Here is a 22,902-nt window from a genome sequence, read left to right as displayed (position 1 = left end):
AGTTCCAGGACATCCAGGGCTGTTACAAAGAGAAACCGTCTTGAAAAACATAAAAAAAAGAAACAGCATAGGACCAAACTAGGCCCTCTGGATGTTGGTGACAGTTGTGTGGCTTGGGCAGCTTGTGGAGCCACTGGCAATGGCACCAGTATTTATCCCTAGTGCATGAACTGGCTCTTTGGAACCCATTTTCTTTGGAAGGATACCTTGTTCAGCCTAGATTACAGGGTGAAGGGGCTTGGTCCTGCCTCAAGAGATTACACTTGACTCCCCATGGGAGGCCTTACTCTGAATGGAGGGGGGGAGTGAAATAGGGGGAGCAGGAGGAGGGGAGGGAGAGGGAACTGGGATTGCTATGTAAAATAAATTTTTTTTTAAAAAAAGTCAACATGTTACCAGACACTTGTTACAGCTTTTCATGCTTATATATTTAATCAAACATTTCTGAAACTAAATGGCTTATGCTATACACCTAAGTTAAGCTTAGGGTAAGGCCCTGTCTTCTGACATTCAAAATGAATTCCTGCAATACAGCAGACCTTTGGTATTATCACCAGCTGCTAATAAATTAGTAACTATTACTTAAATGCTAATATGACACAGCTAGTAATGACTTAGTTTCCTGTTCAGTTACAGCAAACAAACCAACATAAATATATTACTACAAGAAAGAGTCCTCATGTTGGGTTTTACTTTCTGCCTTCTGTCTTAAGCATGGCATGCCTTGTAAGAAAAGGCTATTGATGAATCTTAGCATTTTGGTAGAATATTTTTTTTCTTTCAGTTTACTTATATGGTGGATTCCATTGACAGATTTTCATGTGTTGGTCCATTCCCATGTATCTGGGATGAAGCCAACTTGATCATAGTGGTGATTTTTTAAAATTTTTATTGCTTTATAAATAATACCATTCAAAATTTCCACTTCCTCCCCTCCTCCCATTTCCCTCCCGCTTCCTCACCCCCCTCCACCCTCCAGTGTGCCTGATCTATTGGGAGCTCACCAAGGCCAGCTGGACTGGGACTGAATGAGCTTGTGATCAAACCAAACTCTCCGAATGTGGCTGACAATGGGGGCTGACTGAGAAGCCAATGATAATGGCACTAGGATTTGTTTCTACTGCATGTGCTGACTTTTGGGGATCCTAGTCTGTTTGGATGCACACCTTCCTAGGCCTGGATGGAGGGGGAGGGCTTTGGACTAGAATATCAATGCAAGGATTTAGTAGTTAATTTTAGCAAAGCATACATCTCCCAGCTAGATCAGTAGGTATAAAATACCAAATTCCCACAATAGTGTTTTTTAACTGGCAATATATTTGAAACTAAGACAATCCAGTTGTTTAAAAAATGTTGTTCAGACAAGTGGTGGTGGCACACGCCTTTAATCCCAGCACTCGGGAGGCAGAGGCAGGCGGATCTCTGAGTTCGAGGCCAGCCTGGTCTACAAGAGCTAGTTCCAGGACAGGCCCCAAAGCTACAGAGAAACTGTCTCAAAAAACAACAAAAAACGTTCTGTTCCTACATTATTGCTAAAGGAAACTCAAAAGTTGAAGCGTATGTGTCCTAAAATACCATATCTGCAATGTAATATCTGAACTTTGTTGATTTGGGCTGTTTGTTCTTCATTCCATAACTCTAGGAATTAGCATTACTTTTGATATGTGGAAAATGTTATTTTATTATTTTTTTAGCATAAGCTAATCTACTGCCCCATGGTTATTTACCAGTGTTAATCTTGAGTTTTATGCCTTGAGTGTGTTCCCCTGCATTCTAATATCACAAAAATGTGTATAGTTGTATGATTAAAAATTGTTACATTAAGTTCGGCATGGGTTGGGCACTGTGCTGTCATAGAATATAACTTTGAATCGAGGCAACAGTAGAGGAAAAGATGTTACCATTTATATTCCCAGGTGACAGATGGAATTCAAGTAATGATTTCTTCAAAGATTTTTGCTCTATATGAAATATCAATAGGATTCTACACTCTTTAGTAGTACCCCATGTTAAGTTAGGAAGCTACAATGGCTAGAGACGTGCTGAGGCGCTTGAGGACATGACTGTATTTGACAAAATCAGAGCTATAATACTCATTTTAGGTCTTTGAAGCATGGAAGTAATGATACATCAAGAGACTTAACTTTTCACTCCAGTGTTGTACAGCCAAAATCATTGGTACAGGATGCTACTGACTGACTGGTTAGTTAAAATATGTTCAGGAGGGGATCCCTTTTGGATATACTATGTTTCTACCAAGTGTTTTGTCCGGGCAGTGAGAAGGCAACTGCACTGTGCTGAGACAGGAGGGTGACAGGAAGAACACTATTAAAGCTAACTTAGTGGGGCGCCTGCCTCAATGAATGGTGCTACCAGTTTTAAGCAAGCAGGGAGGCCTAAGGGATTTAGAAAATTTTAGAATAATTTGTAATATTCCTATTTTGTGCTCCTCAAAATATGTATTTCAAGTTCAGAAGACAGATAATGCTGAGTCTGAATAGGTTCGAGAATATATTTTAAGTGCTCTAGACTCTTGTGAAACCCCTCTTTATACAGGGCTTCCCAGCTTATAGCAATTTTTATAACACCTTCATAATCCCATGCTTCAGTATCTTCCAAATATATATTTTTCTTTAAATGGATTTACTTTTGTACACAGGAACAAGGCTGTTAAGATCATTGGCTATTAAAGCACCATTATTTTGTGAGTATTAATGTTTTGCATTTATGTATGTACCACTTGTGTGCCTGGTGCCCTTGGGGGTCCAAATGAGGACATTAGAGAATTCCTTAGAACTTGAGCTACAATGGGTTTGTGTGCCACCATGTGGGGTGCTGGGAACTGAACGGTGGTTCTCTGCAAGAGCAACAAGCGCTCTCAATTGCTCAGCCATCTCTCCAGCCTCCTCATTTTGTTTCTTCTTTGGTATTGTCTGTTGTGGAATATTATTTTGAGGTGTGTTACATTTGTTGATGCTGTAGTGCATTTGTTTAATGTGTGTTGCTTTGTTTATGCTGCATTTGTTTAACTCTGAAGCTGTGATTCTTTGCCTGTCTAAAACACCTGATGCTCAGGCAGAAGAAAGGACAGGTAGGGATGGCAGGCAGGCAGTATAAATAGGAGAAATCTGGAAGAAAGGGGAGCAAGAAAATAAGAGGCCAGTCACCCAGTCATCCACAGAGTAAGAGTGAACGTAAGATTACAGGAATTAAGGAAAGGAAAAAGCCCAGAGAAAAAGGTAGATGGGATAATTTAAGAAAAGCTGACTAGAAACAAACCAAGCTAAGGCCCTGCATTCATAAGTAAGAATAAGACTCTGTGAGTGATTTATCTGGGAGTTGGGTGGTGAGGCCCCAAAGAGCAAAAATTTAAAAGAGCAAAAAACAAACTATCTTTTTAGTTTCCTAACTACATGTCATGGGTACCATGAACTGACTGAATCTCCCAATGAATGTTATCTCACATTTAGAAACAAAATTAGATACTTCTTTTATTGTAAACTTTGAGTTAAAGGTAGAAAACAATATTTTTATTTGCAACTTAATTATACAAGTTTTTGCAATTTAAACATTTACAGTAATTGTTTCTTTAGACATATAAGGAAGATTTATAAAATTTAACAATAATCAGAAAATGTTCTTCAAAAGGAATTCCTTATAGCTAAGTATAAAGCTGATACTTGCCAATAATCCAAGTCATTAAATAAAAATAAGCATATGTGTAGAAAAGTCCTACATAGGAAGGTGCATAGGAGCATGCACTTACAGATCCTTTCTGAAAGGATGTAAACCACTGCGGGACACTGTCATCTCCTCATGTTTCCTTGGCTAGTGAACGGCAGGACTGATGTCCAGAACCACTGCAGACAGGTGACTAAGGCAACTACAGGCAAAAGCGTGTGTGATGCACAAAACACATTCCAAAAGTGAAGGCGTCTATGACACTGGAAAGGGTTGAGTGCCTTCTTGTAAATAAGCCAGAGATTAAGTCACTGACAGTACCTGTCAAGAATCTCTTAAATGCAGACATTTCGCTGCTATGCTGTTTATAGGTAGCTATATAGCTTCTATTATAAATGCCAACCAATTTGGGAATCCACTTGGTTCTAGACCCTAGTGTAAAACAGACACATTCTAAATATGGAATGTTTAACACACGCTGTTCTTTTTTCTATTTAAATGTTTTTATAGTTCCCATTTTATCGTATTGCATAAGCTGAAAATTCATCTAGTAAGAAAAGGTTCTTTTCCAAGTAGAACTTTGCTCCAGTTTCCTTCAGTTTTCTTCCTTCATACTGTATAGTGGATCCACAAGTTTATTGTGCACATGCATTAAACCTTCAAGAAAAAAAATTCCAGTTATATTTTTGCTAATTTTGAAATTTTACTTAAGGTTTATATGCTACAATATTTCATTCTTATGACAGGTCTACCAAACTGTTGAACAAATAAAACTTAAAAATTAGTGTAGAACTACAACAGTACAGTCTTCCTGAAGTCCTGGTGCAGCCTCAGGTCTTGTCTTCAGGAAGATCAGAATGGCAGGCTGGTGAATCTGAATATGATTGGTTAATTCATTATCTAGAAGCTTATGTTTTATTTTATGGCAGTTGCTCTAGTTGATGACAAGGGACCCAGAACTACCATAAGATAGCTCTGTCCTCCAAAATACTACTCTATACATCTTTTTCTTTGGGGGGGTCATGTGTTAACATATTTTTGTGTATATGTATGGGTGCCAAGAGTCAAAGTCTGCCCTTTATCACTACCTCACTGATTAGGGAGATCATTAACTGGGAGGAACTTGCTGCTCAGCAAGTTCCAGAGATCTTGTGTCTGATGCCCAGTCCTAGGGTAACAGGCATGCACCATCATGCTTTGCCTTTTGATGTAGTTACTAAGGGATCCATACATGATTCTTCACAATTGTAAAGCAGGAACATTTCCAGCTAAGCCATGTCCCCAGCCTCTATACAAACTTTGCAATGTATTTACAGAACTGGGTGATTACAAGCTTACCCATGACCTACTGAGGATGTTTATCAACACAATGGAGACACCTGTTTTATATGATTTGAGACAGAAACAGATTCTAAATTTAAGTAGACTTTAAAAATCACTTTATAGTTAGTATGCATATTTCGAGTGGAAATAAAACATTTAAATGTAGGTACATTTAAAAATTTATGTTCTAATGGGTATGTGTGTTTGTGAGTCATTAAAGCTTTTCTTGGAGTTATACTGCCCTTACAAGATTGTCTGACACAAGCCGGGCCATGGTGGCGCACGCCTTTAATCCCAGCACTCGGGAGGCAGAGGCAGGCGGATCTCTGAGTTCGAGACCAGCCTGGTCTACAAGAGCTAGTTCCAGGACAGGCTCCAAAGCTACAGAGAAACCCTGTCTCGAAAAACCAAAAAAAAAAAAAAAAAAAAAAAAGAAGATTGTCTGACACAATCAGTGAGCTAAATAAGAGTTTCATAGTTTGGAAAGCAAAGAAGTTAAATTTTCCAGATCATTACACACTTACAAAAAACTATAGGGAAGGTATTGAGTTTCTTCAGAAAACTGGGTATTGGATTTGAGAGAAAAATGCTAGAAGTGCATGGTCCTTATTTAGGAGGCTGCAAAAAGCACTCTAAAATCCACACAGTGTGGAAGATCAAGAGAACTAGCAAATGGCACTGGGAAGTGGTCCAATAAGAGAAAAAACCCAAAGAGGCATCTTCAAATAAGGGATGGAGCAGCTGAAAATGAGAAGGCTGAGTTCTCACAGCTCGCTTCAAAATTCAGTCAGCACCTTGAACATCACCAAGGCCCAAAAGTCGAGGGGACACCAAAGGTAAGCCATGTGACTTACATGTGCCATTTCGTAGATGATCTTCTAGAGCAATGGTTCTCAACTTTCCTAATGCTGTGACCCTTTAATACAGTTCAAGCTGTAGTGACCAGCCATAAAATTATTTCGGCTATATGCCAAAAGTCTATTTTAAATACCACCAAGAAGAAAAAAGAAACCAGATAAGCATTGCCACCCAATTTAAGATGCATCCCATCCTAAGTTCAGTCAAGTTGTAGTCAGTAAAATACAGCGGCTTTGTTACCCTTTCTTTCAGCAAGATTTATGAAATATATATTTTCTAACACTTGTTAATCAAAGTTACAATAAAAGTGTATATTCATCCATGTCCAGAATTGTCATATATACATTTTATGAACCACTGACTTAAATTAATATTCAATACCCAACTGCTCTAAACAAGTCCTCTACACTGTGTTTGAGTTGGTGTACGAGTTCACTCATAATCAGGAAACACTAAGCTTAGTGTGGTCTAAATGCTCTCTGAAGCCACCTAAAGTGTTCATTATGTCATGAGTATTTTCCTATATAAAGCCACTACAAATAAATATGAAAATAACCAGACTACAGAAATCTACATGTAGAAGTCTAAGCAACCAAAGTTTTAAAGTATACCCACTATCATACCAACTGTAACATCCCGGAATGGAATCCTCTGACATCCGGAAGCTTAGATGGGATAGCAGGTGATGCCTTTTAACCATGGATTAGGTCACAGTTAGAAGGATAAGGTAGACCTCTCAAATGTTACCAAACAAATAAAAAACCCAGAAAGGACACTACTGAGTTATTTAGTCTTGGATATTCAATATGAAACTAAAATACTTCATTCACTGTATTTCCGTGAACGTCATGAAAGTTCTGAAAACTATTATATAAGAAGCTTTATTCCTTGAAAAACCTGCTTAGAGTGTTAGCACAATGCCAGGTTTCAACAAGCTGAACTGCATTAAATTGTCACGCACTACAAGCATCTCAGACACATATTAGTTCAATGCTTCACCTTTAAAGTATTTCACAGTTTTAACTCTTAATTCTACAGTAGCATCTTCATCACAGACAAAAATCGTTCGGGGATGCTGTTGGAAAGCTGAAACAGTCCACATGTGATTGACTCCCTCCTCGATGGCTTTGTACAGGGCAAATGCCTTGTGTGCACCTGTTATAAGGATCATCACCTGCAGAATCCAGAGTGTCACTTGTTAATTAAAAGGAAGTAGGAAGCTCTATGATAACACAAAAATGTAAATAAGAGTTAACACTTTAGTACTGATATGTAAAAGACGTGTCTGGGGGGAACAAAAGTATGTGTCTTCAACAAATTTATATAATCTGGGCTAACACCCCAAATCTCTCTAGTTCAGTTAAGAAATATCTTACATTGGAAAAGCAAGGGCTTTATGTAAAAGCTGGCTAGAAAAGCCTGAACTTTCTCCTAATAGATGTGATGATCTTTAAAGTTGTTCTAAACACAAACGACTGAATTTAAGAATTCAGATCTGTTGAAAGACAGACACTGACTTTAAACCACATGATACTCTTGGAAATCACAGAAATTGCAAGGTCCTGGTTTTTAAATTTCTCAGCACTTGTGAACTAATTCAAGAAACATGCAAGTGTGTGTCAGCAAGGATCTTACAATCTTTCAGTTCTCCTCCCACAACTGAGGATACGTGCCTACCTACATTAGCACAGTGTTAGAGTCTATTGTTCTTTTTAATTAGGACTAACCGTAAAACTTTAAAGGTGAGCACTGAACTAGTATGCTTATGAGATGCTTGTAGTGGATGACAAAATTAAAAAACTTGGATTATTTTACTTTTTACCACTATGATTATTAAACATTAAAATGATTGCAGTTCTAAAGTATTTAAAATAAAAAAATTGTACTATGTATTTTATGACTAGGTATTCTAAATTACAGAAAATGAAAGATGACTGGATCAAGGTATTCTATTTTTAAAATCGTAATTCAAAATGATTTTCTATGTGAAGGTGAATCTTAACTAAAGTTGAATGTATCGTCTTATCTAAAACCAACTGTCTTTTACAACAAAAAATTAACTAATTTGATGTAAGATGAGAAAAATATTAATGAATCTGTACATTTTCCTTGCTAGACATTGTTAGAGCTGGACATTGTTAGGGTATTGTCTAAAGAATGAAGTATTTGTTACAGAAACAAGTGAAATGAAATGTGTGTGTACTATATGCACTAAGACATACACATCATTGGCTATCTCAGGACTTTTCTAATCTCTGGAACATTGGTCAGTAATGAAAGTTTGTTTGGTCACCAGCATGCCAATGATCTCACAGAAGTCCTCAGAAGGCAGCTGGATCTCTATAATGCTTCTTTAAAAAATATTAAATGGCCTTTTACTTATTTGTGTGTGAGCACATCCATAAATCAGCTTTCTCCTTCAAATATGTGGGCCTCGGGGATTGAGCTGCGGGAAACCAATGCAGCCAGTCCTCCAAAGTGTGGTCAGGAAGCACTGTAATCAATCCCATGTGCTGCAAAACTACTCAGGGCATTTGCTCTGCGCCACTGTCCACCTGCCCTTCACAAGACTATTCCAATGGCAGCAAATCAGAGTTACTAAGATTTTAAGAGCTCGAATGGAAGCATGCCTGGGCAGATGAATGGGTGGCTCCTGGGGCTTGGTTTATAACTGCAGACTTAGTTGATTCTTTACAAGTCAATGAGCACGACAAAAGTTACATGCCGGAAACTTAAGCACTTTTATTGAAAATTGGATAGATCTAAAATATGTAACACCGTAAGTTTTCAACATCAAAGAAAAATGATCAAAGAACATTTCTTACCTCCCTAGCATCCATCACTGTCCCCACACCAACGGTTAAAGCCATGGTTGGCACTTTTGATAAGTCTCCATCAAAATATTTAGCATTTGCCAAAATGGTGTCCATAGCTAGGGTCTTTAATCTTGTTCTCGAAACTAAACTGGATCCTGGCTCATTGAAAGCAATATGACCATCTGGACCTATTCCTTTCAAAACAGATATATTCACTCATATCAACATGAAATAAACAAAGGTTTCCAACATAGAGTAAACATTTTCTCAAATTTCAACATAGTTATAAAGGCAAAGAAATAACCATAAACACACTTACCTTCTTTTAGAGCTGAATTCCTAATATTAAAATTATTTGTTTCTATATTTCATTTACTATTTCCATATGTGCTGTATACACAGCATGAAATAATACAGTTCTAGCAATAGCAGGGAGGTGTTGTGGGAGGAGCGCAAGTGGGGGGTTGGGGGAGAGTTGCAAAATGGTATAGGAGGTCCTTCTGTATTTGTGTTGCTTTCACTGGGCCTGGTGATAGGGTAGGTAGGAGGGGAGACAACTGAATTCTGGGAGGAAAAAAGCAGAGTCAGAGAGCCGCCATGGAGACGCCAGGTCAGACATGCTAAATCTTTCCCGGTAAGCCACAACCTCGTAGTGATATACAGATTATTAAAAATGGGTTAAATCAAATGTGAGAGTTAGCCAAGAAGAGGCTAGCGATAACGGGCCAAGCAGTAATTTAGTACAATTTCTATGTCATTATTTCGGGTGTAAGCTAGCGGGGCGGCTGGGATGACAAGCAGCCCGCTCCTCCCAACAGGGAAGCATCACATATAACATATAGGCTTATGAAGCATTTTCATAACAGATAATAGGAGGTAATCTTGTGACCTAGTAAGATTAAACATGGATGCTTTCCTCATTGCCACCTTTCTGCTAACACATAAACCGATGAGCAAAAAGTAAACAAACAAACAAACAGCACATCAGGACCAGAGTTAGTGAAAGCCAAGATCCACTCACACCAGCCTCCGACTACTACTGGGTGTCTTTCCGCTCTCACTTTGCTTCGCTGAACTCACGTTTAGGTGAGACAAGAACCACTGTGCCCATGAGACAATATATAGCTGTAGAATACCTTGGATATCAGTTTTTCAAGCTTTCTTGATTTTTCCCTCCAATCTAATACACACACGCACGCACGCACGCACACCTAAAATAAAACCAAACAAACAAAATACATGAAACCACACTTAGCTTTACTGGCAGTCATGTAAGGTCTTTTCTGTTACATTTCATTTCCTTAATGCAGGAAGGGAATGCACGATGTTACTGGCTGCACCAACCACCAAAGTGACATATATACATCTGCTATATTCTAAGATGGCTTCTAAAGTATAGAAAAGAATGCAATATTCCTGATTTGAAGACAACTGGAGGTAATTCCCTCCATAAAATCAAAAACCTTTAAAAAAATCAAATTTATAATACATCTATATTAGTTATCAGACTTACAGAAACTTCAATAAAAACAAAGTATTTTGCATTTATACTGCACATGATCAATGAGGAGACAAAGTGTATTTCACAGATACTTGCTATACAACTTTTAAGTTTCCCATGCCATGAAAAATGTAGCAAGCTATAATCTAGTTTTGAAGAATTAGGAAAAATGAATACAGTATAAAGCAAAATGTTATTTGTCAATGACCAATGTTTGGAAGTACATTTTGAAGGACTTTAATATGGTTAATATTTAAAGACTGTTTCCAGCACTAAGTATAGACCCATTTCTAGTATGTTCTAATGGCACTTAAACCTTTCTCACTATGTTTTCCAAATTTCTGCTTTACTCTTGGGGCTATAAATGCACTATTACATTTATATATACATATACATATATGTGTGTAACATACTTATTACATGCATATATATAATGCATATATATATAAAATACACACATATATCAACACTTTCCTCTTTATCTGAGAACAGAAGAAAGCATAGAGCTGGGAATATAAAAACTCGGAAAACAGAAGTCTTCAATGGCTCATGTCAACATTCTTTGTGGTGACCGGGGCCACTGAGAAGCATATGGCCGACCTGGGATTCTGGTCAAGGGTACTGACAAAAAAGGAATTCCACACTGGCTTCCCGTCACAACTAGCAACAGAGACGGTGGCTCTACTACTCCTTCAAGTTCAGCTAGCTAATAACTCTGTTGGCCTTCAAATCTAAATTAGGATGTCAGCATCAGCTCAAGAACTCACTGGTGGGATTATGTTATCTACCCTTGCTTTGTTCCTATAGTTCTGTGGGCAGTTTGTAAACTTCCTCTGAACAAGGCTTTTGTGTGCCTCAATCTATCACTCAAAACCAAACATTACACACACGAGGCATTCAATAAATCAGTTGAATGAATTAATGCATGATACTCTTCCTTGGTTGGCTCGGCCGTTTCTCTGAGCTACACCTCTTCTGCTCCACTCCTCACTACAGGTTGCAGGGGTGGGGGGTTGGAGTGGGTCTCAAAGGTAATTTCTTATGTCCCTGTTAGACTGAGTGAGAGTGGCCTACAGAAAAGGACTCCACGCAGAAGCAATGGAAATCACTCTCTAGAGCCGGCTCTTTATCTGGTGAACGGAAACAAAGGAACCGCAAACAAGGAACAAACAGCTGCTGGTTAATGAGCTTCTGCTTTTGAGAGCTGAGGCTCTTTGTGTTTTCCAATGTTTGACCTTTCCCCTAGATTTTGGGACTTATCTCAGAATTGCTCTAATTAACACATTACTAGTCCCCTTCCACGAGTTATCCCATTACTAAGCCAAGACTTCAACGACTAATAAAACATACGAAGTTCTCCCCACTGCCTTTTAAAAATTTTAAATAAAATACCAAAATTTTAAGAAGTAATTACAGTTAGGTTTTATGTACAAAATCCCACTGTTGTGTCCCTTACTGCTGAGGACTCCTCAGAAACTCAGGATATACCTTATCTCTCTCCCCATTTCTGCCTTCAGAGACTGGGAGCCCTCAGTGTATTTCTTTCCTCTTTTCTCTCTCTACCCAGGGAAAGGAACCCATCTAACCCACTGGGGAGAGCAGCACAAACGTATGCTCTGAGGCTCTTCTAGTCCTAGCCGGGTTCACAGTGAGGGGAAAACACTGGCTTCAAGCCCAACCTACAATCTCTATTCCAACTTTACCTTTAATAAAGCTGACATTTTGATCCCATTTGGCAGTTCTTAGTGTTTTTATTAACCAAACCCTGGAACAAAAGAAGGGGAAGTGGTAAGACCCAGATACCAAGCCTCGTCCTAAAAATTCCAAAGGTAATTACCTAGATCAAGAATTGCGAAGAATCAAATGGGATTCTTTCAACAAGCACATGTTCAACAATCATTACTCCAATAGGAAAATGAAGCACACACTAATTCCTCTCTCTGTGCACAGAAATTGCATTCCCTGGGCAGTACATTAAAAAAAAAAAAAAAAAATGTCAGGCTCTCGATCAGACTCCAGTGAAAATGTTAATGAAAGATGAAAATAATTTTCTTAATGTTTTCTGCTTTGGGACGTAGTAAAGAAATAACTATAGGAAGCTTGAGATAAAGGTGGTTTAAAACCAAGTGAAAATAAGTCAGCGACAGGCGTAGCTGTAGCGAATATCCCATTCACTCAGAAGGGAAGAGTGTTTATTACTCTGAGGAAACAGACCAAAAACACAAGAAATGAGAAATGATTTCAGGCAATGGGAAATGAGTTTCTACCAGAAATATGGGATGAGAGAGCTGCAACCTTAAAAACCTACTAAACTGCAGAATGCTTTCTAGAAGGTAGAGAGGAGCACAGTGGTCTTAGTCCCCTGCCCAGGATGCTCTCTTTCCTTGAGTCAAGCTACTCAGTATCTCTAATATCTGGCATATGTTTCCAACATAATTAGTAAAAATGCTTCTTGAAAAGAAAAAAAAACTAAGATAAACCATTTAGGAATAGTGTAGTCCAGCAATTTTATTTTGATATGGAAATCACAAAAGTTTAAACATCCCCAAAAATCTAGTATCTCAGCCTTAATACTGACAAATATGGTAATTATCTCAAAACTAAACCATACGTACAAAGCTAGAATATGAATGCATTATATAGGATTGCTAAAGTGAATACTAGTAAGATTTACTTAAAATGGATGACTATTTAAAATGCAAAATTACAAACATTCTCGATCAGATAAACAGCAGTTCTATCTGTAAAAGAAAATGAACAGCACTGGCTCTGATGCACATCGAAAAAAACTTCCTCGGAGAAGCATTCAGTCTCACCTGGTCATTCATAATGTAATTCAGGAAAAACCTCGGGAACTCAATGAACTCAGGGCCAACACTATATTAGCCTCTGCAGCTCACGGAAAACAACACTCAGGTGGGCCCTGAGTCAGCTGGGTGCCGAGCACCACTCTAAGGCATCAAACATGTTATAATACACTGAATTTTCACAAATGCTGAGCAAGTTAAGAGTTAATCCTGTTACATGATCTAGTTACAATGAACTTCACTAAACTTACCAGGCATACAGAGAGACTGAAGATACAAATATAAATTTTACCTTCAAATCCCACCAGCAACCAACCACTGCAAACATACTCAGCCACTTCAACCGTGAATCCACCTTAATATACCCCTGGTGCAATTTTCTCATTAATTAGGTGTAAAATACATAAAGGCAGTATATAGCACTGGTACTTCAGTAGAATACTGAAGAATGGCATAAAAAAACAGTTTTGATTCTAGTGTAGTTGATTTATACTTTTCTGATGCAACAACTTTCTCAAGCAGCTTCAATCTGGTAATAGAGGGCCACGGCTATTACAAAGGAACAAACTGTCAGTACATTTATGCACACATACACGCACATAAATACACAATTTTAATTTTTACTTGGAGTTTGGTTAACCAAATATTCATTCCCTTTGGAATGTAGTAAGGCACTAGGAGAATTTAACTTGTCTAAAGGCTGGAGATCAAAGTCCTACATCACTCTTAAGCAACGTGAATGAGCTCAGCATAACTGGAGTTATGTGATAACAATCTACCCATTTCTCATATACAGAGCTCTAATCTGCTACACAGTCTGTGCTGGAGCTAGAGAGAAATAAACAAACAGGCTTCGCTCAGCACAGCAACCCAGCAGCTCATTTCCAGGATGTGGTGAACTGCCGACCTTAGAGGTAATCAAACGTTTAACAGGCATGGAGACCTACTTCTGCAAGCGTAATTTAAACGATGTATTAACTGTTGCATTTTTGAGATTACTTTTACTTACGTTATCTGTACTTTTCAATGAAAATAAAGTAAAATTGGAATCATTTTATTTCTCTTATTGGACATTAACAGTCAACAGGCGTTCTTTACATTATACAATGGTGACTTTTTAAATGCTATTTCAAATATTAGCAGATAAAATGATAACAATGTTCCTTTCATACCTCCAACAAAAAGATCTATTCCTCCAGCTTCTTTTATTTTCTCTTCAAATGCATCACATTCTGCTTGCAGATCTTCGGCGTTCCCGTCAAGGATGTAAGCATTGTTAGGATCTATATCAACATGCTTAAAAAAGTTATTCCACATATAAGAATGGTAGCTTTCAGGATGATTTCTTGGAAGTCCTAAATATGAAGTAAATAATAAAAATATAACTCCCAGAAAAACCTTTTCTATACATTAATTTAAAATAGTTGGCATAAAACGTATCCTTGATATATACCCATTTCACATTAAGTATCTACACACTAACACAATTACTTTGTAAACGTACATGAAAATATTACTATCATTCTCACTTTATAGACGAACATATGAAGCACAGAACTTCTGTCAAATCAGACAGCTGATAGAGGGTCTACGAGGTAAACATCCAAAGTCTACTTTAGCCACTTAGTCACTATACACTTCTGAAACATGCACAAAAAGTACTGGTACAGATTTCTGTATTTTTAACTTTTTTTGTATATGTGTGTGATTACAACACAATTATCTAATTTCCCTTTTCCCTTTCCCCCAAAACCTTCCATATACTCTGTCTCATGCTTTTAAATTCATGGCCTCTTTTTGTTTTTACATGTGTGTGTGTGTGTTTATATATTCCTGACAACCTGCTTAGTCCATACATAATGTTATTTGTATGTATGTCTTCAGGGCTGACCACCTGGTACTGAATAACTAATTGGTAATAGAAGATAACCTTCCCTGGGGAAGAGTATTTCTCCTACTCTCTGCATTTACTTGCCTGTAGTTCTGTGTCTAGGGTTGAGGCCTCTTGAGATTCCAGTTTCCACATTAGAATGTATATTCATGACATCTTTGTTAAGGTCATGTTATGCAGTCAGGCTGGTGAGACTTCATTGTGTAAGCTATACCCATAATAGGGTATTTTTAAAGAATTAACTAGTGGCCACAGTTTTCTTACATTCATCCTACATGTATGCAAAGTATGCTGAACCATAATAGCTATTTGGCTATTGCTTATACAGACACTGATAAAGTGTACGCTCATATTTAGGTTTTAGAAAGGGGTGTCTAAGCACCGCCATAGATTCTTCAAGTTAAGCAAGTCAACAAATTACACAAGTTTTGTGGGTGCTAACACAAAGTTTGTTTTTTTTTTAAAAAAAACTATATGAATTAACTTTTACATATGTTTCAGTTAATTTTCTATAATTTTAATTATACTTTAAGGAAAGAAGCAGAAGGGGATGAGATGGACAGGAAAAGAGAAAGGGGAGGGAGAGAGAATGGATATGAAGGACTTGTGACTGGACAGACGCTCAAAGCACATCACAGGAAAACAGCATAAGGAATGCAGATTTTCAGATTCCAAGCCCCATATTCCTTCCATTATTCTATGCTATAATCAGTTTCTCCAACAAAGCAGAACACAAAGGGGGTCTAGGAATTACATATTCTAAAGTTTCAGTATATTCAAAATGCAAGATATAATACATTCAAATAGCATATTCAAATATATCTTACCTACATATTCATCCATGTTAAAAGTCTTCACATATTTAAATGAGAGGTTTCCACTCTTGTGATATTCTATTAGTTTTTTATAACATCCTAAAGGTGTGCTTCCTAAAAGAGATAAAGTGTCCATTTTCTGAAATAACTTGAAAATATGTTTAAAAATTTATATTTAAATTTCTATGAGTAACATTCTATATTTCAAGATAAACAACTTAAATACAGATTTAATGCTCATCATAGGTAGTTTCTTTCCATAATACACTGAAATTACTTACACCATAATTTGGTTGGTAACCCATAACAAAACTGGAAGTTGGAAAGCTATTCTGAACTGTACTCAGTATTTTGAAATGTTACTACCAATTACAAGACTAAAGCCTTTTAGAACGAACACTGGGTAAAAAGAAAAGTGGACACCACACTTGCTGAAAAGAAAAATGAGCGGAAGCACGAGCGAGGCACAACTTGTGCCTCTGCTTCTGCTTCGTGTTTATCTTCCCCATGTATCACTTAAAAGACTCAGCTGAGAAAGAAAAGTGCTGCCCTTTGAAATGGAGAGGACTTCTAGGATCTCTTCAGAGCAAACACGTGGGGCTATAAGGTGATTATTTTATTTTAGATGGACTATAAAATTATTTAATTCAGCAAGCAATTTTGTTTTGCTTCATGATATGACACAATAAAGTAAGTATAAAGATAAGTTTATCAGCTTTTATGAAGGGCCTTCTTTTGTTTATTAAATTTGCTTTTTGTTTTTCACTATAATCCCAAGGAAAAAGGCACCCTTATGAGCATGTGACCTGTCTTCTCAGACATGGGTGGAATGGATATCTAGGCCACGTATTATCACAAAACAAAAACAAAAATTGCCACAAAATGAATATTTCTGGAGCAGTAGTTAGACTTGGGCAGTATTTAGAAATCTGGTAGATTAAAAAAAATTCTCTGGCTGAAACAAGAAACGGGGTCAGGCGTTTCAGTAAGAGTGAGTGTTCCTCACTTAAGAAGACAGAGTAACAAGTGGCTGTAAATAATGTGGCTGTAATGAAAACTACCACATAGTGCAGAAAGCAGATGAATAATGCACTTTAAGGCTAAGCATATCTGAACTTATAAGTAATAATACGAAAGTCCAGCCGTAGGACTAAATTTCCCATCCAAACTTAGAGATCTATAGCCCACTAACATGACAACTGTCATGAAGACAGAGCACATGCTTCTCTTCCATTTCCAGAAGCACACGGACCTCCTACTGCTAGAAAGCTTAGTCATTTGATCAAGGCTATCTGAATTTTGTTCAAGTGAGAATCTATTCCCAATGGCTGTGATAAAGAACCCATTTATTTTCTAGACTTTTAATCAATGTAGTTAAAAGAAAGGTGATGAGAGTAAATTTGTTACAGAAATTCATTTCATTATTTGCTTTGTGATGGGCACTTAATTCCCTAAGTAATTCATAACAGGTGTCTCCAGTGAGTCCAACCTTGTTAGGCCTTTTGCTGTTTGAGAAGAACTCACAACACAGATTCAAAGTACAAAACCGTGGCATAAAGAAAAACCTCAGTAATTCTAAGGTATGGTACTAGAAGAATAAAAGGCTACAATCCTGCTTGCCAAAAGAATGTTCTAAGAACAGTTCAACTGAGTCATGAAGAGCTGGAATCCTGACAACCACACAGCAATCTGTAATTTAAGACAGACAAAAGATGGAGGAAAAAAAGTCCAAGAATATTATCTCCACGCCCAGCCCATGGCTAAATGCTATGCAGGTGTTTCCACACATTCCGTCATGCAAATCTCGAATCCTGGAAAACAGGCAGGATCTTTCTGATTGGAAATGTAAGAACTGGATTGAAAAGATGAATGAATATGCAAAGTACCAAATGGCAATAAAACCAGGTATTTAAAACTAGGTGTGCTTTTTCACTTAAAAATACAGAAATTGTGCTTGGTGAAGGAATTACTGATGTACAGGATGTTGTCTTTAACCTCAGAAGAGCATGCTCCAATTTCAGAAGCAGTAGAGGAAGTCAAGAATACAATCACCAGCAATGATCAACAAGGAGAGCACATAAGATGTCATCAAAGGGTCTTCCGGCTCTCCCCTAGCACATGCACTAGCTGTCAATTTAAATACATAAGAAACATGTCTAGCACCCACTGCTAACATGCAGTACTTGGAAGCCTTCCTGTCCCCAGCTCAAATAATTTTTTCTATGTCATAATTAAGACAAAATGATTAATATAGGTAGCCTGAGCATAAGCCATTCACAGTGTGCACACAGATATATAGGTGTGTTGAGTCATCAGAGTCAGTGTGCACACAGATATATAGGTGTGTTGAGTCATCAGAGTCAGTGTGCACACAGATATATAGGTGTGTTGAGTCATCAGAGTCAGTGTGCACACAGATATATAGGTGTGTTGAGTCATCAGTCAGCATGAGGGTGCTGACGTGAGTATGCAGTGTCTATGCCCAGTTCTCAAAAAATCCCATTGTCATTTTCACCAAGACCTCTGTCCTAGACAAAATGAGACAGCAAAATAGCAAATAAGATCACCTAGAAAAATATAATTCATAGAAATCAAGTGAGTAGAATGAATTACGACTATAGATTTTACAGTTAGAATGCATGTGGGGAGGCTCAGGAAGAAAACAGTCTATTTAAGCATTGACTGCATTCAAAAGATCTGCGCATACACTGCTGTAGCTGAGCTTCAGAACAGTACTGAAGCTATTATAACTATTACTATTTTATCTTTTGTGCATGTAAGGAATCCAAAGCTCGAGGTATGTGGAATGAATGCCTTGAAGCCACTAAAAGTCAGTTCTGAGTCTAGCTATCACACAGTTTGCAAAAAATCAAAAGTTACCAATACAGACCTGCCAAAAGATCAAGTGATACTACCTGATCCTCTTTAAAGGCAACTCTTCATGGAAAACTGAAGTCAATAGAACATGTAATTGGCATTTGGGTTTATTTATGTGATAAAACAAAATGGCTGGAGAGATGGCTCAGAGGTTGAGCATTGCCTTCTCTTCCAAAGGTCCTGAGTTCAATTCCCAGCAACCACATGGTGGCTCACAACCATCTGTAATGGGGTCTGGTGCCCTCTTCTGGCCTATAGGCATACACACAGACAGAATATTGTATACATAACAAATAAATATTTTTAAAAAATAAAATAAAATTTATACCGGAAATACTTCTATAACAGAAGAATAAAAAGTAAAGGCCTAACAAGATCAGAGATCATAAAGAAGGTAATATGGATCAAAGAAGTAGCAGAGGGCACTTTAGTTTTCACCTGTTACTAATGAAAGAGCTATGTTATAAGAAATTATATGAATAATGAAAACAGTGTGCTAGAAACTCAAGATTACTAGAAAAGGGCACAGAAATATTACAATCACCATTTAAATTAGGTACTTTCTGAAATCGCACTGTTTGGAGTCGTAGGTAATATCGAGCTTTAACACAGACTCAATACATACATACTGCAATAGACTGCATATACTTCTGCCTTTATATACTAATATGTTCAGTGATATAGAATGATAATGAAAAATATTTTACTAAAAAAGCACCATTACTACCTCAATCTTATATAACGTGAGCATATAAAATAGAAAGCATGATTGATACCTGTTGGTAAGCCCAGTGAAAAATACCTGTCTCGTCCAGGTTTGAACTTAACGATGCAATTGCAGATGTACTTGGCTGCCCACTCACTGGCCAAGTCATAGTTATCAAGAATCACAAGTCTCATTGTTGGTGATCAAAGTTCTTAGCACAAGAGGTTCAAACCTGTGAAAATAACATTACAGAGTACTTTGGACATCTTCAGACACCCAGAGTATAATATATTGATTTTAAAAAAAAGTACTTGAGGACATACACGTATAAAAATACAACCTATACTTATGAAATAGTAGCAACAGGATTCTATTTTGTCAAAGAGGATCCATGCTTTGGACAGTGGGTTAGGTCATTTAGAGGCATATGCTAATCCCTATAACAATCTTGTGAAGTAAAAACAATGCTTCATTACAGAGGAGGAAATGGGCTCCTACAGCCTGCCTGTGGTCATGCAGGCAAGGGACACGGCAGAATTCAAATGAAAATATAAGACTATACTATATAGAAGTATAATATATACACTAACCAAAGCAACCATCCCTGGAGAAAGCAACGCTCATCAATGACAAGTTAACTACTACAATGACTTTGCACCTTTGAGTTACTGATCAAAACCCAGAATTGTCCCTATAAATACCATAATGATCAAATTTCCTTTTTTGTTAATAAATTCCACCAGAAATAATGCTCATTTTCATTAGTTTTAATATCTTAGGGTTTAATTAAGATCATACTTGAGGGAAAGTGCTGACCTCTGGGTGAAAAATTCTTCACAAAAAATGCAATTTTAGTTCTTACTGCCTACTCCTTTTTAAAAATAACTTCTAAAAAGTCTATGTTCTATATCCTAAAGTCACAATTCTCAGTTTTAGATTTCTAGTTTCACGTTTAAATAGCTAAGTCACCAACACCAACCCTTTAACGACATGGCGGCTTCAGCATTCCTGTTTGGTATCCGCATACTTCACATGGACTACTCAGTCAAATGCTTAAGCTATGGGAAACTGACGGTCTCATGACAAAGACATAGAAACCAAACGATATTTTTAAGAACATAACTTAGAATTCTAAGACAACGAAGTCCGATGATTATAACCTAGAATCCTGGACAGTAATAATAATGGGATGCACAGCATTTGTAGGAAAGAATTATAAAGTTTTCAAAAACGCAGCCTAAAAACTGAACCCCGTCTCCATTTAGGTATACCAAGAATTTAACATCAAAAATAACTTCAGAGTGCCACCAAAAAATCCCAAAAAACTGCTGCCTGTCATAGCCAACAATAAGATATCTATTTACTTCTAATATGATTATGCAGCAAAATCCGAAGGAAAAGGCACTGCAATGAGAGGCATTACATCTTCCAGGTGCCGTGTTATCCCAGGTTTACTCTATATTAAACACTGTCCTAGGCGCCACAGAAACAAATTTGATAAAGACCCCGTTGATAAAAGGCATTCGATAAGCTTAATATGTCCTCAACTTGCAATTATTCTTAATTCTCAATGTATAAATTAATTCAAATTCTACAGAAATTACAAAGCTATTTTGGTGTTTTGGAGGGAGCTAGACTTTAAGTGTAGCTGACACAAATAACCATGCAGTGTTTGATCCAATTAGAATAACTAATGACACTTGTTAAAAGACTCTGGGCCCCTCTCCTTAGCTCCAACAGATCTCAAATGAAGTCCAAGAGCCTGTTAGGTATCACAGGTGATTCTTAGACTTAAGCTAATGAGACAGGTGTCCCAGGTGATTCTTAGACTTGAGACAAGTGTCACCGGTGAGTCTTAGACTTGAGCTAAAATGAGAACAGTTTCAAACAAGTCATTCCGACCAAAAGCACAGCCAAGTTGTTTGTGGTTTTTACTCTTATGAGGGCAGCGTTCGCTTTCAAAATTCCTGAAAGAATCTCCCTCACTCAAGATAAATTCTTGTCCACATTTATTTGGATTTTTAAGACGCTCCTTTCCCAGGTTTTACAGTCATCAGAAACCGAAACTGTCGATGCTTTTTGACCCTGGCATGGTGAGCAGATAGCATTAAAAACGCCAAGTTGGCTCTAAGTGATTCCTGCAGGTGCTGATTCATTTGGGCAGAGCATCCCCAGGGACGGTCAGAAGCCAAGTCCCTGAAGTTTCTATGGGGTGGGAACTTCTACACCAGGGAACTTTCACAGCCCTCTAACCAGGGGGCCAGCCCGGGGAACCACACACACGACGTGCCGAGCTCCCGCAGCACCCTACCCCGGACCCGAGCAGGTGTGATGCCCCGCGCCACAGATGCCCAGGCTGCCCGCCCCGCTAGCGCACACAGGAGCAGACAGTTCAGAGCTGCCCTGCCCTGCCCTGCCCTGCCCTGCCCTGCCCTGAGCAGCCCGGGACAGCGTCAGGACTCGGTGCCGGCAGGCGCTGGAAGCCTTCGCTGGCCCCACTGAGGCCGACAGCACCCGGGGCTCAGAGACGCCGCCGAGCAGGGTCGCCCCAAGCGCGCCCGACTCCGCACCGTGCCCAGGGGCTCAGCGGCGACCAGCCCCGTCCAAGCCCCGCGTCGGAGCTGTGCCCCCCTTGAAACTCACCCGCAAACCTGCAGCCTCCGACGACACCGGAGCGGCTGTAACTGACGCACCCGGCAACCCGCCAGCAACTCCAGTCGGTGAGCAGTTATGAAGCCTGGGAACCCGGATGCAGACACAAACACAGGAAGGACCCGGGAGCCCGGCGCGCAGGCGCACTGCCGACGTAGGTGCCCCGGAGAGGGGAGTCATCACACCTGTGGCAGAACCGCTTTTCCAACTATTGTGTTTTTGGTTGTGAGCCTAGCCTTTAATGGCTAAGCCATCTCTCCAGCCCAGAACCACCTTTCCACCCGGGATAGAGGCCAGTGCGGGGAGTCTTCTGTTCTTGGGAATCCACCTGCTACTAGTTTTTCCTTAAGTCTTTCAGAGGTTGAATTGCAGGAGATTGATTGTATGCCTGTAACGCCTGCGCATGATAAAGTGAACAACTAGATTACTTTATCCTAATTATTGAATATTCTTTCTTTTTTCAACATCGTAAAGTAGCTCTTAAAGGGAATAGGAAAGGGTTTATCCTGGAGCCAAGCAGTGATGGTTATGGCTAGGGAACAAGATTTCAGTTAGCCAAAGTACTATGTTCCAACAAGGTAACAATTTCATGGAGTTTTTTTATATATATATAAAATCAATATGCCTGTCAAAGACTTCGGTGAAAACATCAGGTAGGCAGTTACAGCAAAATGGGAAATCTCTGTTATATACGTCTGCTGCTTCCTGATGAAAGCCCTAGCCTTTGAGTTTCTTTCAATTTGTTCTAAGAGCGTTTTCCTACTAGTCACGAGGATATTAGGTCAGATACAAGGTAGGCAATAAGTGATCATGCAAAAGGTTGAGACCTCCCAAGATAATGTGGCTCTGAACTTGGAACATTTCTTCTTCCTACAATGACTGAGTTATAGTCAGTTCTAAAGGGTAGAAATAGGTACAGTGATCTCTTCTGAGAACTTAGTCCATGCTTTTAAAAACACAGTAACTGAATCCTCA

At 38.5% G+C, this 22,902-nt stretch overlaps 1 protein-coding gene across 2 annotated transcripts; it reads right to left on the bottom strand.

The window, feature by feature from the left end:
- Positions 1-3,465: 3,465 nt before the first annotated feature.
- Gnpda2 (glucosamine-6-phosphate deaminase 2) lies at positions 3,466-22,049 on the bottom strand. Of its 2 annotated transcripts, none has more exons than XM_038346991.2 (7): positions 21,919-22,049; positions 19,346-19,507; positions 15,705-15,806; positions 14,159-14,341; positions 8,688-8,872; positions 6,862-7,036; positions 3,466-4,338 (listed from the first exon to the last, which is right to left on the bottom strand). In XM_038346991.2, exons 2-7 carry the CDS (start codon positions 19,467-19,469, stop codon positions 4,277-4,279), a joined length of 831 nt encoding a protein of 276 aa, XP_038202919.1. In that variant the 5' UTR covers positions 19,470-19,507; positions 21,919-22,049; the 3' UTR covers positions 3,466-4,276. The 2 variants fall into 2 exon arrangements, with proteins under 2 accessions (XP_038202919.1, XP_038202928.1); XM_038347000.2 differs by having other exon boundaries at positions 19,372-19,507.
- Positions 22,050-22,902: the final 853 nt, after the last annotated feature.

This window comes from Arvicola amphibius, chromosome 1 (genome assembly GCF_903992535.2).
Source record: "Arvicola amphibius chromosome 1, mArvAmp1.2, whole genome shotgun sequence".
In the NCBI taxonomy this organism is placed as follows: domain Eukaryota; kingdom Metazoa; phylum Chordata; class Mammalia; order Rodentia; family Cricetidae; genus Arvicola; species Arvicola amphibius.
Note: the sequence above shows the minus strand (reverse complement) of the source record. Positions and strands in the feature narration are given on the sequence as shown.